Source organism: Mustela nivalis (assembly GCF_964662115.1).
Source record: "Mustela nivalis genome assembly, chromosome: 18".
Taxonomy (NCBI): domain Eukaryota; kingdom Metazoa; phylum Chordata; class Mammalia; order Carnivora; family Mustelidae; genus Mustela; species Mustela nivalis.
The window spans coordinates 47,230,550-47,248,008 of NC_139037.1; the positions used below are offsets into that span (position 1 = coordinate 47,230,550).

The following is a 17,459-nucleotide window of genomic DNA, read 5'->3' on the forward strand; positions in this document are numbered from 1 at the left end:
TAATAGGAACAGAATATGGATATATCCAGGGTAGATGAGTCTAAACACTTATGCTGAGTGGAAGAATTTAGATGAAGTGAACACACGGGATCGTTCCGTTTATTTAAGACTCAAAAATGTAAGCTAATCCATTATCACAGAAGAGATCAGTGGTTTCCTGAGAATAGTGGCTGAATGAGTAAGGGATGTAGTAGAAAGAGTTCTGAGAAAATTTTGGATGGTGATGAATGTTTCCTGTCTTGATTGTGGTGATGGTTTCAGTGGTATATATCTGTGTTAAAACTCACTACAGTGTACACTTTATTTATTTTTTTTAAAGATTATTTATTTATTTATTTGACAGACCGAGATCACAGAGAGGCAGGTAGGGAGTGGGGGAAGCAGGCTCCCGGTTGAGCAGAGAGCCCAATGCGGGGCTCCATCCCAGGACCCTGGGATCATGACCTGAGCTGAAGGCAGAGGCTTTAACCCACTGAGCCACCCAGGCGCCCCTACAATGTACACTTTAAATGTGTTCAGTTATAATAGCTTCAAAGAACCATAAAAATACAGATAAATAAAAAATACATTTACTTCTAGCAAGACAAAGTATCTTAAGAGAATGGTTAGGTTGAAAGCAATAAGGGGGAGAAATTGTAGCTACTAGCATAGAATCCTGAAGAAGGGGGGGGGTTTCTTTTTTCTCTTCCTGTGTTCCATGGTGTCAGTGATGCAGTGAAGGATACAGCAGAAACCCCCTAAAAAGATGGAGTTGTTGGAGTCACCGTCATACTGTGAGGGACTAAGGAGGATCCAGCACCAAATATTCCTAAATCCTTATGACCCTAATGTTGTTCCTAATGAGAGGGAACTTTTGTGCTGGGTTTGAGGAGTTAACAACACTTTCTAAGCCAACGGGATAAGTAGGATAATGTTGCCTTTACACATCTTGTCTCAAGGGTCAGATTACACAGTAAAGGAGACTGAAGGTACTAGTGGGTAGAGTTAAGGGAGCTAATCAACTGGCCTAGAAGTGGGAGGTGATGCTGGATTACCTGAGCCTACCCAGTGTGATCAAATGGGTTCTTGGTTGGGGAACTGATAGGCAGAAAATGGAAAGTGTCCAAGTGACGTGGGGTGAGAACAACTCAGTTCGCCATTGCTGGCTTTGAGATGGAAAGGGCTGGGAGCCCGGAGCTGCGGAGTGTCTCTGAGGAATGAGAGAAGAGATGAACTCTTTCCTAGAGCCTCTGGAAAGGAAGTCAGCCCTGCTGACACCAGGGAGACTTTTTGGACTTTGGACTTCCAGAACTGTAATATAGTAAATTTTGTATTGTTTAAGCAATAGTTGAAATAGTGCATAAGCAGAATACTTAGAGTTGCCAGATTTAGGAAATAAAAATACAGGACACTCAGTTAAATGTGAATTCTAGGTGAACTTTTTTTTTTTTTTTTAACATTTTATTTATTTGTCAGAGAGAGAACGAGCGAGAGTGAGCATAGGCAGACAGAGTGGAAGGCAGAGTCAGAGGGAGAAGCAGGCTCCCTGCAGAGCAAGGAGCCCGATGTGGGACTCGATCCCAGGGCGCTGGGATCATGACCTGAGCCGAAGGCAGCTGCTTAACCAACTGAGCCACCCAGGCGTCCCTGAACTTTTTTTTTTTTTAAACTCTATGTCCCATGCAATATGCCTTATAAAATTATTTGTTCTTCGCCTGAAGCTCACATGAAGCTGGGTATCCTGTGCTCTGTCAGGGAACTCAAGGTATACTAGAAAGCACTGTGAGCATGTTTTGCTGTTTTTAGAACCCTGGTTATTCTCCATAATATGGATAGAAAGAAACAGGCATTTATCACTCAGCTGACTGCTGGTAGGATAAAACAGGATGAGACCTGACAGCACATGGGGTACTGGTGTGTAGGCTAAGTGTCCAGTTAGCTTCAGCCTATTGGGAAAACCTTAGGAATGACTTGGAAAACATTCTGGGGCCTTGATGTAGTTCTGGAAATGTACTACTTTGAGTCAGAACAACCAAATCTTTTATGATACACTGTTTGATCAGCTTTCGGAGTACCTACCAGTACCCTTCCCTGTCCCTTCCTTGTCCCTTCCCTTTCCCTGCCTACCCACAAACATGCAGATGTACATACACACGAAAGTATCACGCAGGGTTCCATACTAATGCTCGTAGCAAGCACTCTTGCTGTGGAACCACAGCAGTTTGCAGGGACAGCTTTCTGTGATCTGAAATTGTCTGGAAATGGAGGTGGAGAAATTGGTATTCTCAGGTACTTGATGCTGGCAATGCACAAAGGTACATCTACCTTGAAGAATATTTTTTTGCAGTTTTTTTTCTTTTTAAGTTATATGTTTACACATTACAACTCAGAATCCTAAGTTGAAACAAAAAGCTATAGACAGTGTTTACTGTGACTCTATTCACGATATCTGGAACTGGAAATGATTCATGCGTCCTGCAGCTGGGGAGTCGATAAACCGGGTACATCTGCGCAATGGAAGCCTGCTTGGCATTACAGAGAATGAACTACTGATCCCTGTCAAAACAAGGGAGAATCACAAATGCGTTATTGTTTTAAGATTTTATTTACAGGAGAGGGGGAGACACAGCATGCACAAGCAAGGGGAGCAGCAGGCAGAGGGAGAAGCAGGCTCCCTGCTGAGCAAGGAGTCAGTGTGGGACTTGATCCCAGGGGCCTGGGATCATGACCTGAGCTGAAGGCAGACGCCCAACCAACTGAACCACCCAGACATCCCACAAATGTGATGTTGTATGGGGCCTGGGTGGCTCAGTCGTTTAAGCATCTGACTCTTGATTCTGACTTCATCGTGCTGTCAGGGTCATGAATAGAGCCCCACGTTGGGCTCCCGCGCTTGCTGTGGAGTCTGCTTGTCCTTCCCTCTCTGCTCCTTCTGCCCTCAAGTGCGTGCTCTCTCAAATAAATACATAAAAACAAAACAAAAACCAGTTCATTGTTTTGATTAGAAGGGCTGTATTCTGTTTGATTCCCCTTACCAGATGCCCTGGAAAAGATGGCCTAAAACCTGAGGCAGACAGCACGTAGGGTTTCAGAACACGGGGGTAGGGAGCATGACTTTCTGCAAAGCGGGAGGAGGACTTGCAGAGAGATGGGGCTGTTCTGTACATTTATTTTAGTTGGTGAATTTGTGATTATGCTGTCAAAACATGTTGAACTGTACGTTAAGAGTGCATTTTGCAGCATTTGGTGTTCTGGGAAATTAAAACATAAATACCAAAAAGAGTGGCTTTTTTTTTTTTTTTTTTTTTTTTTTTTTTTTTTTAAGATTTTATTTGTCAGAGAGAGCAAGCGAGAGCGAGCACAGGCACACAGAGTGGAAGGCAGAGTCAGACGGAGAAGCAGGCTCCCTGCGGAGCAAGGAGCCCGATATGGGACTCGATCCCAGGACGCTGGGATCATGACCTGAGCCGAAGGCAGCTGCTTAACCAACTGAGCCACCCAGGCGTCCCAAGAGTGGCTGTTTTAAATAGGGCTGTCCTGAAAGGACTTTGGAGCAAGCATTTCATGCGGCTGTTTGAGAACAAAGAAACTCCGGCAGAGAGATCTGAAGTTTGCTTAGACAGTGTCAGAGTAGTCCTATTTGGTTTTAAGGAGAATACGTTTGTGAAACAGAAGTACTTTTCCCAAATACATAATCTATGATCTGAAATCCACAAGGCTAAAGGCTTTTGGAAATCTTTCCTTTTTCTTTGTGTGTAAAGCCCACTTCAGTTTCAGACGAGCACAGTGTCCTCTCCTTGGCGCCTTGTCATCTGTTTGCAGCTTGCAGCAGGAGGCGTAATTCCTGCTTCTGTTTCTAGGCCGCACGCTCCATCCAGTGCCCTTCCACACCAGCCGCTCTGCGGGATGCTGGCTTGAAGGAGTAACTTACACAGTCCCCAGCTCGGGTCGCACACACGTTCCCTGCTCTTTAGAGATGTAAAATCCAGGGTTGCCTTATTCCTGTTCTAAAATCTCACCGTTGGGGCGCCTGGGTGGCTCAGTGGTTTGGGCTGCTGCCTTCGGCTCGGGTCATGATCTCAGGGTCCTGGGATCGAGCCCTGCATCGGGCTCTCTGCTCCGCAGGAAGCCTGCTTCCCTCTCTCTCTCTCTCTCTCTCTCTCTGCCTGCCTCTCTGCCTACTTGTGATCTGTCTGTCAAATAAATAAATAAAATCTTAAAAAATAAATAAATAAAATCTCACCGTTCCCTTTACTAGAAAGACTCCCAAGTAGCGATTTCCTTGTTAGTGCTGCCACCATCTTCAACCTTGACTTCATGTAGTTGGGGAATATTCAGGAAACCTAGGACCTATTCCCCTAAATGCTCTTAATAATTGTAAGTATTTCAGTACTCTCAGATAAAGAGCCCAGTCACAGCGGATCTGTCACTTAGAACTTCCCAAGCCCTGGGCGCAGACGTCCCTGGCTCTGGCAGCCTCTCTCTGTCTCTTAATTGTATCTTCAGGTTTCACCTTTTGACTCAGTAGATCAGTAAACTTTTGGCAGGTCCAGGAAATCTAAATGTTACTTCATTACGTTTCCAATATTACTCCCCTCTGTCCCTTGATATTCTGCTCCCATAACACAACAAAGAAATCACCATTTGAAAACAGTTTTTGCTTTCTTACATAAAACCAATTGGTTTAACTTCTGTTAACATTAGTCAGAGAGCACACAAGTGTGTGGGAGGGGAGGGGTGTGCAGCAGGCCCCTCGCTGAGCAAGATACCTGGTGCAGGACCCAGTCCCGGGACTGTGGGATCAGGACCTGAGCCAAAGTCAGATGCTTAACCAACTGAACCATCCAGAGGTCCATGTTCATTCAAGTCTTATTATGGACCTACTTTTATCAAAATAGAACTAATTCCTCCCCTCTGATTTAGGGTCAGTTACTAATGCCAGTTAAGGACCATGCCGCCCATGTCTTAACATCTCGGGGCACTAGTTCTTTTTTTTTTTTTAAAGATTTTATTTATTTATTTGACAAAGATCACAAGTAGGCAGAGAGGCAGGCAGAGAGAGGAGGAAGCAGGCTCCCTGCTGAGCAGAGAGCCCGATGCGGGGTTGATGTTGATCCCAGGACCTTGGGATCATGACCTGAGCCAAAGGCAGGGTCTTAACCCACTGAGCCACCCAGGCGTGGGGGCACTAGTTCTTTACGAAATCTCAGGATACTAACTTCTCTTGCAGTGGGCTTGCTTTTGCAGCATCTCTCTCTCTTTCTCTTTTTTTTTTTTTTATTAAGATTTATTTATTTATTTATTTATTTATTTATTTATTTATTTATTTATTTGACAGATCACAAGTAGGCAGAGAGAGAGAGAGAGAGAGAAGGAAGCAGGCTCCCCACCAAGCAGAGAGCCCGATGTGGGGCTCGATGCCAGGACCCCGGGATCATGACCTGAGCCGAAGGCAGAGGCTTTAACCCACTGAGCCACCCAGGCGCCCCAATATCCTTTTAAAAATACTTGGGGCGCCTGGGTGGCTCAGTGGGTTAAAGCCTCTGCCTTCAGCTCAAGTCATGATCTCAGGGTCCTGGGATCAAGCCCCGCCTCAGGCTCTCTGCTCAGCGGGGAGCCTTTATCTTCCTCTTTCTCTGTCTGTCTCTCTGCCTGCTGTGATCTCTGCCTGTCAAATAAATAAAAAATCTTAAAAAAAAAACAAACAACTTTCCTCTCCTTAGTTGATCCAGTATATTTCCTATTCTACCATTTGTCTCTCTCCACTTTTACAACTAAACTTTTAAGATAAATTTTTGAGGAGCATTTTTTTTCTCTCACTCAATTACCTCAATTCCTATGTAGCACCCCACTCATTCAAGTTTGGTTTGTTAGCCTCACAACTTCATTGTCATTAGCTAACTCCTGAATCCAATGGTGCCTTCTGAGATTTTGTGTAAAGTTCCTCTCAGAAGGTTTTACCACAATTGACGTTTTTTATTCCCGATTTCTTTTCCTCTCCCGTCTTCATTTTCCCATTAGTCATTTCTGAATTCTCAGACTGCACACTCATTTCTGATCTCATGCATTGTCGTGACTATAAATAGCACACCATATAAATACTAGAAAACTTCCAGATCTATATCTGTCACAGACCCCCACATGTTCAAAAATTTCTCCTGCACTTCCTTGCAGTCCTTCCCTGGCCCTGGCCTTCCCCATTTCAGCCAATGCTAACTCCATCTTTCTACTTGCTGAGGCAGGCCAAAAATCTAAATGTCATGTTTCATGCATGCGTTCTTTAAAAAAAAAAAAAAAAAAAAAAGGGCGGGGGGCGAACTAACTTGATTGTACTTAATATACAGTGGTGCACTAGTTCAGTGTTGTACTAGTTTCGGGCATGCAGTGTGGTCACTCGGCGATTCTCTACATTGTGCAGTGCTCACCGTGATAGCCCGTGTGGTACCGCCTGTCGCCGCACATTCCTGCAGTACTGCTATTTGTTTTTATTAAAGGGTTATTTTAGGGGACCTTGGGGGGCAGATGTCTCAAGTAGACTCCCTGCTCAGTGCGGAGCCCTTTGGGCTTGATCTCAGGACCGTAATCAAGAGTCACTTAACCGAGTGAGCCCCCTGGGTGCCCCCACATTGATTGTTTCCAGATGCTGTACCTTTCAACCCCATGATTTCTCATTCCATAACTGGAAGCCTGTAGCTCCCACTCCCCTTCACCCATTTTGCCTGTTCCTCCAGAGCCCCTGTTTTCTTTACGTTAAGATGATACTTGGGGACATTAGTTCTGTAAAGGTGTGCTGATAAAGGAATGGTCACCGCTAAGTAGATACATAACATTAGAAAACTTTGGTTTTGTTTTATTTTGTTTTCATTTTTGTTTAGAGAGAAGAGAGCATAAGCAGAGGGAGAGAGAGAGAATCTTAAGCAGGCCCCATGCTCACAGGGAGCCCAGTCTTCTGACCCCCCAGACATCAAGAGTTGGACATTCAACTGACTGAACTGCCCAGGTGCCTTGAGAATATGCTGATTTTCACAACATCATTAGTGAAATGTTCTCTATCATTCAGTGGTTAATAGGAGTTATATCATTAAATTTAAAATTAACCTCTCTCAGGGTACCTGGGTGGCTCATATGGTTCAGTGATACGGTTAAGTGTCTGCCTTCAGCTCGGGTCACGTTTTCTGGGTCCTGGGATCTAGCCCCACACCCGGGCTCCCTGCTCTGTGGAGAGTCTGCTTCCCCTCTCTCTGTGCCTTCCCCGCCCTCCCCAACTCTTGGACTCACTTTTTCTCTCAAATGAATAAGTGTTAAAGTCTTTAAAAAATTAACTTTGGTTACGGCCTGAGGTTTGATACACAGTAATTTATTTTTAGCTTAAGTATAGATTCACAGGAAGTTGCATAAATAGTATGAAAGTCCCATGTTCCCTTCACCCTGCCTCTCCAAATGATGTCTTAGACAGCTATAGATCTTACTCAGGTGTCGCCATTTTTAACTGCACGTGTGTATTATTACAGTAATTTGCCTGTACATAGAGATTCCCATCACCACCAGTGCAGTCAAGATAGAAAACTGGTCTGTGACCACCAAAACTTCCTTCTGCTGTTTGCACTCACACCAGCTTACCAACTCCATCCCATCCCTGTCCTCTGAAAAGCACTGATCCGTTCTCCATCTCTGTAGTTTCATGAACTGCACATGAACATGGGTTTCCGATGAAACCGAACATGTAAGAGATCCATCCTGCTCCGTGCATGTGTCAGTCATTCACTCCTTACTACCGCTGAGTAGTGTTCTGTTGTATGGGTGTTAAAGAATTTATTCAGTTACTCATCTGTTGAAGTTTGTTCCTAGTGTTGTGCTATATAGTGAGTAGATGCTGTGAACATTGATTTATAAATATAAGCCTCTTTTTTATTCTTAGGAATTTTATTTCAAAATATTTAATCATAAATGTATGAAAGGAATTTCATCCTGTTTACTCCACTTTTCCCACCTCCCCTCTTAATTGGATACCATTCTTCTAAGTTTAAAAAAAAAAAAAAAACTAGTATGGGACGCCTGGGTGGCTCAGTTGGTTAAGCAGCTGCCTTCGGCTCAGGTCATGATCCCAGCGTCCTGGGATCGAGTCCCACATCGGGCTCCTTGCTCCGCAGGGAGCCTGCTTCTCCCTCTGACTCTGCCTTCCACTCTGTCTGCCTATGCTCGCTCTCGCTCACTCTCTCTCTGACAAATAAATAAATAAAATCTAAAAAAAAAAAAAAAAAACAAAAAAAAAACCCCACAAAACTAGTATATAACCCCACAGGTTGATTTTCCATACAGTTTTATCTTTTAAAATTTGTTTTTATTTTTTTAAAGATTTTATTTATTTATTTGAGAGAGAGAGATCACAAGCAGGCAGAGGGAGAGGGGGAAGCCGGCTCCTTGCTGAGCAGAAAGCCCAATGTGGGCCTCAATCCCAGGACCCCAAGACCATGAGCAGAGCCGAAGGCAGAGGCCCAACCCTCTGAGCCACCCAGGCGCCCTTCCATACAATTTTTGTTCCTTCCAGTGTTGGGGAAGAAGAGCTAATTACAGATGGCATTCTGATACTTTAATACAAGATTATGACCTGAAGTTTCAGCAGCAGAGAAAGTTTATTGATCCTGTCCACAGCAACCTACTGCTCTTTGAGGGTTTATTCAATTCCTAATTGATAGATGCTAGTTTGAGTCTGTGATAATTCTACATGAAATAGCTCTGCAATTATGAAAGACTTGCTGTTATGATTATTAAATTGAAACAGTTTATCTGAATGAAGAAGTTTTCTGGTACGATGACTTTGTCACTGAAATCAGCCTTTAGCATGCTAGAGTTGGGATCCTTGGAAATTCCTCACCCTTTTCTTCAGACATTCCTATGAGAGCGCCAGTTTCGTTGAGAAGCAGAAACCTAAGTATTGGGGGAAATGTATGCATTTTCCCTGGGCTGTTGGCAGACAAATTGAGAAGCTTAAGGAGGTGTAGAAAACTGACAGCATCTGTGATGTTGATGTGTCATGTGCTTGAGGCTCATGGTCTGAGCTTGACTCCACACTGTCCTTGTCCTTGACAGATACTCACAGAGGGGTCAGTACCTTCTCAGCAGTGACTCTCTTCTGTGAAGCCAGAGCCATAGGCACCATCCTGATCCTGGTGAGTGTGTTTGACTCTTTGCATTCATTCAACTAATTTATTTTGTCCTTTTAGATAACCCTGATACCCTGATTATGAATCTAAGCTCTCGGCTTACAAACATCTGCCTTCCTGTTTCTCAACATCTCCACATTTCCTCTCTCTGTACTTCATTAGAGTGACAGACAAAAAATCTTTTTCCCAACAGAGTCTTTGGGCTCTGAGTTCTCTCTAGAACACACAATTGTTTTATTTAGTAACACTTTAAAAAATCCTTATAGTCTCACAAGCTATGCCAGTGAATCTGCTGGGAATTTTGCATTCTATGTTCAGTAGCAGTTGTAGGATACAAAAGGCCGTTCTGTAAGCAATTATTCAAAGGGAATTTCATGAAAACATCATGTATGGCTTTTTGAGGTTTGGGGAGTTTGACAGTAGAAATCCAGTGCTGATTTGAATGAAAACATTGGGTGAAAAATGTTGCATGTGAGGGGACAGTGTGGGTGGACTGCAATGACTATGAATGTCTACAGTGTCTAAATGGCATTTTTCATCTGTTGCTGTGAATGATGGAGGAAAGATTACATTTATTGTGCAGGGACCTCTTTCCCTTTTACACTGAGCAGAAGAGAGAGAGAATGTGGTTTGCGTAGTTGGATTTCTGTTCCACCTGTCCGGGTTCTGAGTGGAGGAAGGTTGTCAAGACTCCTTGTCTAAGAAGTTGCTGCATTTGCCCGATAATGGATGCTCCAGGAAGGCTCCTTTCTGTCCGTGCTGCTGCTCGTGCCCGAGGGGCATGTGGTTGTCCCATCACCAGCAACACAAGAGGTGTGGGTTGGGTTCTACACCTGTGATAAAGCAAGTCGAACGAAGTGTTTGGTTTCCCAGGACATATATAATAGAAGTTATGATTACACCGTAGTCTTTTAAGTGTACAAAAATCATTAGGCCTTATTTAAAAAAAAAAAAAAACCCTAACCAATATACAGACCTTAATTAAGAAATACGTTCTTGCTAAGAAAATACTCACCTGAGCTCTCAGCAAGTCCTAATCATTTTGTTTGTGGCTCAGGGTGGCTGTGGCAGTTTCTTCAGACAATGTTGTTTACCCTACAGTTGACTCCCCCTCTTACGAAACATTCACCATAGACCTTCTTTATCAGTGGTCACTTTGGCAGTCTTTGGGCATCTTTACTGGGAGTAGTTCCACCTCAGGCAACCCCAAGCAATGCCTTTCTCTGGTCTTCCATTCAGGTTCTTTCATGAGATTGTACTGTGCAGCCTTTCGGTCACACCTTCTCTACTTCTGATTCTCTGCAGCTACTGGTACTTCTTCTAAGTCCCCACAGAGTCATCCGTGAGGGTTGGAAACAACCTCTTCCAAACTCCTGTTCATACTGGACTCTGCTGCCCATGAATGGCTACTGGAATGAAATTCCAGAAGGTTTTCACTTTACTTCCATGGACTTACAAATTGTATTTTTCATAAGCAATAAGACTTGAAAATCAAAATTACTCCTTGATCCATGGGCTGTGGGGCTCTTGCGTGGCCAGGTATATTGTCAACAAGTGAGCAGTAGGTCTCAGTCAGTAAACCAGGTTGTAAACACGGTGTCTCCACCCCGCTTTGTTATTCCAGAGATTTCAGCCCAATTGGTAAAGGTCCTAGGATGTCCAGAATGATACAGGAACGCTGGCCCCCGCCAAGAGTGTTGGCCTGTCCTTTGAAGCCAGGCTCGACCTCTCTAGCTCTGAAAGCGCTAGATGCAGGGCGTCTTCCCATCACAGGCTGTTTTGTCTGCCTTGGAAATCTGTGGTATGCTCTGAGCTCGATCTTCTGGATCACTTGCTGCAGCTTCTGCGTCAGCACTTTGTCCATTGTGCTGTGATGGTGTGGAGATGGCTGCTTTCCTCAGCCTCAGGACCCAACCTCTGCTGACTTTCAGCTGGTCTTCTGCCAACTCCTTACCTCTCTCAGCCTTTCTAGAAGTGGAGACAGTTAGGCCTTGCTCTGGATTAGGTTTTGGCTTAAGGGAGTGTTGGGGCTGCTTTGATCTTCTTTGCAGACCACTAGAACTTTCTATCAGTAGTCAGGCTGTTTTGCTTTCGTACCGTTTGTGTGTTCCCTGGAGTGGCACTTTTAATTTTCTTCAAAGACTGGTTTTTTGCATTCACAACTGGGCTCCATTCAGCCAGCTGTTGGGCTCAAGGGGCCTAGCTCGGCTTTCAACATACCTTCCTGGTGAAAATGTCCATGACACTTCCTCTCACTTGAACGCATAGAAATTGTACTCCTGTTATTAGTAGGCATAATTTCTGTATTTTGGGGTGTCAGGAAGCCTGAAGGTGGAGCAGTCAGAACAGATACCAGCATTTATGAATTCTAGATGGCTCTTTGGATAGGGGTTCATCACCTGGAGCTGTCAAACCTGTAAATTTTTCCACAAGAGACTTTGTAGTTGTTTTAGAAATGTTCTTCACACACTTGTGGGAGGGCTTGTCTTTACATGGTATTTCCACTGAGAAGCTCTTAGCATCCTTGACGCCCTGTCATTCATATACACACAGATTAGGGTGCTCTTTGGCACCGCAGTTCAGGAGTATGTTTTCATCTCTTTAACCCCGCTAGATAGATAAAATACAGCTACTTCAACTCCATGGCACCCAGTAGCTCAGAACTACCCCTGCTGTGGTGAGCGGGTCCTGCACGGAGCCAGGGAAGCCAGAGAGCACAGTACGAATCTCACGGGAAGTGGTTTTGGTTTGGAGCTTTACCTTTTAAAACCCACATCTCTTAACAACCTGAGCATTCGCAAAGTCTGGAGAGAGCCCTGAAGTGAGAAGCTTTAGATCCCTTTCATTTTCCTCAAGGGGTCTCCCTCAGACTCCTTCTGTGAGTGACTTCAAAACTGGACCAAAGACCAGAATCCATGGCTTTCCAGTGTTGGACAAAAGCACGCCATGGGCAGTGAGCCTGGAGAAAGCAAGTGTAGGAGATGAGGTCGCCTTCTTCCCAGCGCCTCCCCCTCCAAAGTCAGACACAGTTGTGATTCTGAGTGACACTGGAACACTAGGTCCGTGTGCAATTGTGAGCTTTGGGGACAGCGGGAATAGTCCCTGTAGCCTCTGGGAGCATGCGGTCGGGGAATCTAAAACTGCATCGGTGTTGAACATTCAGGGGATCGTCACGACTCCCCAGGAATCCAGGCACAGCGCCCCTTGCAGAGCAGCTGCGGCTGTGTTCCAGGAGGTTCTGACGCGTGGCGCCCCTTGCAAAGGCCTGTGGAACGCTGAGAATTGCATTGCCCGGAGGACCCTGCGCCCAGCGACGCCAGCGTGGAGCCAATGAAGGTCCAGGAGACGGGCTGTTTGCTGTTCGGCAGGTCCAGAGCGCAGGGTCAGTCGGAGGTGACTGGGGAAGCACGAGAGGAGGCGTCCCCGTGGCCCTGGGCCACTCCCAGGCCTGCTCTTCCCACAGAGTCCCATGGCTGCAGCTGTGCCCGCGGACCCGGCTCAGGTAAATGCTGTCCCCTGGGCCTGAACTCGGCACCTGCTTGCGTCCCTGCAGCCTGGGCCCCTTCCTGTCTGCCCCACGAGCAGAGCGCGAAGTGGAATCACGGGGCAGGTCCTAGCGGGAGCTCCGAGGGCCCCATCTCTACAGGTTGCGCATTTTGGAACCGAACCTGTAAGGGAGAAGGTGCCGAGGACCTGGAAGGACGCCAGCCTGGGGTTACTGGTGGAGGCAGCTGCTGAGCTGTGGGTAGCGCTACAGAAAGTAGGAGGGTTGGGGTGGAGGCTACAGAGATGTAAATCACAGCCCCAGAAGCCGGAGAAACGGTTGGGCTTTAAATTCCGTTTTAAAGTAGAACCAGATTCTCTATTGGGAAGAGTGAGGTAGAGAACAGGCCAAGCCCTGGGGAGGCAATTGGCGGGCAGAGATGAGGGGTTGCGCCTCAGGTGCCTGTGGGAACTTCAGGTACTGAGTCTAGTCCTGCCTTGGGCCTCTCACATGCAGGTAAGGGACAGGAGAAGGACACTGGTTTGTGGCATCTGTACCTGGAGCCTAGTAGAGGAGCTTAATTTAAGGGCAGAGGTCATGAGCTGGTAATTACTAATTCCCAGTGTCTGGATATTAAAGGGAGGTTTTTCGTGGAGGCTCTAGTCCAGTATGAGTAGTGTCCTCAAACCCAGAAGACTAAAGGCTGCCCTAGGAAGTGGGGTTCCTCTTGCCGAGCACTCATGATGCCAGCAGCTGTAAAAGGGGGGGTGGGAGCTGATGGGTATTAGGGACTTAGGAGCAGCGGTTGGACCTGGTGGCTACACTGGGGAGGATTTTAGGGACAGTGCCTGGTTGGAGGCTGGTGCAGCCTTGGAGACCTGCCTGCTGTTGCACAGGACTGAGACCTAGGGAGAAGTGGCACCAAGGCTTGCCTGTTTGTGGTTTCATCTCTCCCCCTCATGGCAGGGTAGTGTGACCTTCGAAGACGTGGTTGTGTACTTCTCCTGGGAAGAGTGGGGGCTCCTTGACGAGACACAGAGATGCCTGTACCATGATGTGATGCTGGAGAACTTCGCACTCGTGATCTCACTAGGTAAGACTCCCCGCCAGGCCGGGCCAGCTCCTGTCCAGACCCAGTGTGTGCTCAGGTTTTCTCCCTCCTCCTCATTGGGGCCAGCAGTTATGTGGAACACCAGGGGCTCATCTTACGAGATGTTCCTGCGTGGATCTGCATCTGGTATTGTTTCGGGCCATGTGCAGACTTGCTCATCCTCTCCCAGCCACTTCAGCTGGGGATTAGAGGGGTTGTCCAGGGTGCTCAGGCCTGAACCTCCCCCCTCCTGCCTGCACCGCTCCTTCCCCAAGTCTCTCCAGTGGCATCTGGTCCCTTGCAGCCCGCTGCAGGGCAGAGGAGGGAATTAGAGGCCGTGCTCCTTCCGATTGTGACTTGAGTCCCAGGGCTCCGGCCTGTTTTATCAACCTGACCTGGGGCATAACAGGAGCTTCTCCCCCCGTTTCTTTGCTTTCAGGTTGTTGGTACGGAATGGAGGAGGAGGAGGAGGCCCTTTTGGTGCAGCAGGTGTCCATGGGCAGGACTTCAAGTCCAGCTCCATCCGTGTGGAGAGCTCAGCCCTGTGACAAGTGTGTCTTGCTTGGGAGAGACATTTTGTACCTGGGTGAGGACCAAGGAGCACATAATGGGCAGAACTACATCTGTGAGGCATGTGGGAAACTGTGGTTGGACGTAAATCTTCAGCCCCAGAAGCACAATGAGGAGAAGCCATTCAGATGGGACATGGAGCTTGTGACAAGGTACAAACTGCATGTGTCAGGGAAGCCTTTCCCCTGTGGGGGAGTTGGGAAGGACTTCCTGGCCATCGTGAGCCTTCTCCGGCACCAGGCCACTCTCAAAGGAGCCGAGCCTCACAGCAGCTTTGAACATAGGGACTCCTTTCAGAGTAGAAAAAGTCCGCCCGAGTACAGCGACCACGGGAAGTCCTTTAGCTATGACTGTAAACTTTTCCAGCATCAGCAACTGCACCCCCGAGAAAGTTACCACGACTGGGATAACTGTGAGAAGCCTTTTAACCAAAGCTCCATTCTTAGTGACTGCCCGAGAGCTTACCCAGAAACGAGGTCTTACGAGTGTAACGAATGTGGGAAATCCTTCAGCCAAAGCTACAACCTCATTCAGCACCACAGGATTCACACTGGCGCCAGGCCTTACAAATGCAGCGAATGTGGAAAAGCCTTCAGCTTCAAGTTCAGACTCGTCCAGCACCTGCAGATTCACACTCGCGTGAGGCCTTATGCCTGTGGCGAATGCGGGAAAGCCTTCAGCTACAGCTCAACCCTCATCAAACACCAGAGAGTGCACACGCGAGAAAAGCCTTATAAGTGTGGGGAGTGTGGGAATTCCTTTAGCCAAAGCTCCAACCTCATCCAGCACCAGAAGATCCACAGCGGAGCAAGGCCCTACAAGTGCAACGAATGTGCCAAGTCCTTCAGCTACAAGTGCAAGCTTGTTCAGCACCTGCGCATTCACACCGGAGAGCGGCCTTATGAGTGCGGCGAATGCGGCAAGTCCTTCAGCCATAGGTCCACGCTCAACCAGCACCAGAGAATTCACACGGGAGCCAGACCTTACAAGTGCGGGGAATGTGAGAAATCCTTCAGCCAAAAGTCCAACCTCATCCAGCACCGAAGAGTCCACACGGGCGAGAAGCCTTACGAGTGTGGAGAATGTGGGAAGTCCTTCAGCCAAAGCTCCCACATCATTCAACACAGAAAACTTCACACCAGATAACCTCCTGCCTGCAGCCGCGGAAGACAGGGATGTCAGTGCAGCACACAGGGAAGCCAGCTCAAGGTCTAACCTCCTCCCGTGACTGGGATTTCATAGAAAGAGACTCCTGCTGGGAGGAACGGTCTCCCCCCAAACCCCCCAGACCAGGTTTGTGGGCCTTTAGGAGCCCTGCCACCTTCCTCAGCGTATAAAACAGGGCAGGTTCTCTGGGCCCTTGGGAGATAGGGGGTGGGGGGAATTATGCAGTCCCCCTTCCTCATTAGGTAGTTTTGACAGCTAGTCTACGGCCATACCACCCTGAACGCGCCCGATCTCGTCTGACAGCTAAGGGGGTTTGAAAATCCTGGTTCCATGAGAATAGCCTCTCTTCTCTGTGGCCGCCGGCACCTCCCTCCCAGTGGTTTATTCTGCAGGAAGGAAATACTGCAAAGGAATCATGTGCCTTCGACAGGGAGGGTTCAGCTTTTCTGGTGGGCCTGATGATGTAGTGAAACCCGCACACATCACCTTCCTCTGCTTTCTTCATGTAGTTGAGGAGCTTTATAAACTCTATTTGCAGGATAGGGCTTACGGAGGCAAGAAACCGGTAATAGGATAGAAATTCGGCTGGGATGATGCTCTTCTGCCCAGATTGCTGACCCACAGAGAAGCTATTTGGAAATTCTCACTGATGCACCAGGCAGGGTGAGGGGACCTGCTCTCTATTCCATTTTTTAATAAAGCTTTATATAAAGTTAAGGATACTGGTAGACTGCACATATTTAAAATTGTATACAGACTGTAATAAATGGATCTATATGCCTTTTTCCTTGTGACCTTTTTCAAGTCCCTCCCCACCATAAGTAGTTTTTACCAAGGACTATCCCGCAACACTCCAGGATCTGCTCATCTACATTGTTTTATCCATTTTGTTCCCCCTCACTTGACCACCACAAATAAAATGTATGTAAAACACCCCCCCCCATGTAGTTGGGGGGGTTTATTTCGGAAACAGACTTCCAAAACTTCTCAATAATCTTCACTGTATTATGGACAAAATATTCTCTCCTATAATAAAAACTTGAAAAACCATCCCCCCAAAATGATGAAATTGGGAGACTTATAAAAACGCAATACACAAAAAGGCCCCAAACCTTAAAAAGTTGGCACAACCAGGCAACTAAGTGCGCTTGGGTGCCACAGTTTTAGGGTCAAGAAAACCAAGTCACTAAAGGAAGGCACAGGCCCACCCTTCCCTCCCATCATCTCTCTCGCATCCTCACGTGGTTCCAGGGCTTGGGGGACAGTGTGCACCCTACTCGCTCTCTTGAATAAGGCTTGCTCTACATTCCAAGATGGGCCCTGTCACATGAAGCCACCCCTGGGCCGCACCCCTTTGCGTCCCAACCAGCCAGGACTGCATCTACCCTGCACCCCTGGGCCAGGATGCCACTTGGAGAGCGGGGCACACACCAGAGCAGGCACGTTCTCTGCCTGCTGGAGGCCCTGGGGCAGGAAGGATGTAAGTGGCCTTTGTGGCCTCAGAAAGGCTTCCTGTCCTCCAGCGCGCTCCACCAGTCCCCCAAACCCTTCCTTTTTCCTTTCCGAGCCTCAGATAGCCTTAAAACACCAGGTGCTTGGGGGTTGCATTGCAGCCAACACTGGGCTTCACCCACGATGGGGTGGGGGGCAAGCCTTCAGGCAAGGCTCCTCCCCCTCCCCCATTCACCCATCAGCGCGAGTTAACTAACCCCCTGCCTGGAACTCACAGCTGCACCCCTCTTCCACTGGAGGCCAAGCTGCAGTGATCATCTCCCAGACATTGCACGGTGGGGGCCAGCGTGGATGCCCCCTTCATCCCCCACATACCCCCCACATACCGGAGGACAGGAGGAAAAAGGGACCCGCAGAGGCACCCACATGTGGTGCAACACAGTGAGGTCCTGGTTGGGGAAAAAGGATGCGGCCACCCGGGGCCTCACGTACCGATTGATGGGCAGCCCAGGAACAGACCGCGGGCTGCCACCACCACGAGCCGTTCTAGCCG

At 47.5% G+C, this 17,459-nt stretch overlaps 1 protein-coding gene across 11 annotated transcripts in view; it reads left to right on the forward strand.

The window, feature by feature from the left end:
- Positions 1-16,238, forward strand: part of LOC309852575 (uncharacterized protein) — a 78,967-nt gene extending 62,729 nt beyond the window's left edge. For 2 of the 11 annotated variants that reach the window (XM_082709452.1, XM_082709445.1), the window contains exons 2-5: positions 9,070-9,149; positions 12,000-12,645; positions 13,594-13,720; positions 14,157-16,238. In XM_082709452.1, the coding sequence (XP_082565578.1) occupies positions 12,613-12,645; positions 13,594-13,720; positions 14,157-15,433 (1,437 nt within the window). In that variant the 5' untranslated portion in view covers positions 9,070-9,149; positions 12,000-12,612 and the 3' untranslated portion in view covers positions 15,434-16,238. Of the gene's footprint in view, positions 1-6,854; positions 6,980-9,069; positions 9,150-11,761; positions 12,646-13,593; positions 13,721-14,156 lie in introns of all 11 variants that reach the window. The other 9 variants (XM_082709443.1, XM_082709449.1, XM_082709447.1 and 6 more) reach the window with 7 other exon arrangements.
- The last annotated feature ends 1,221 nt before the right edge of the window (positions 16,239-17,459 follow it).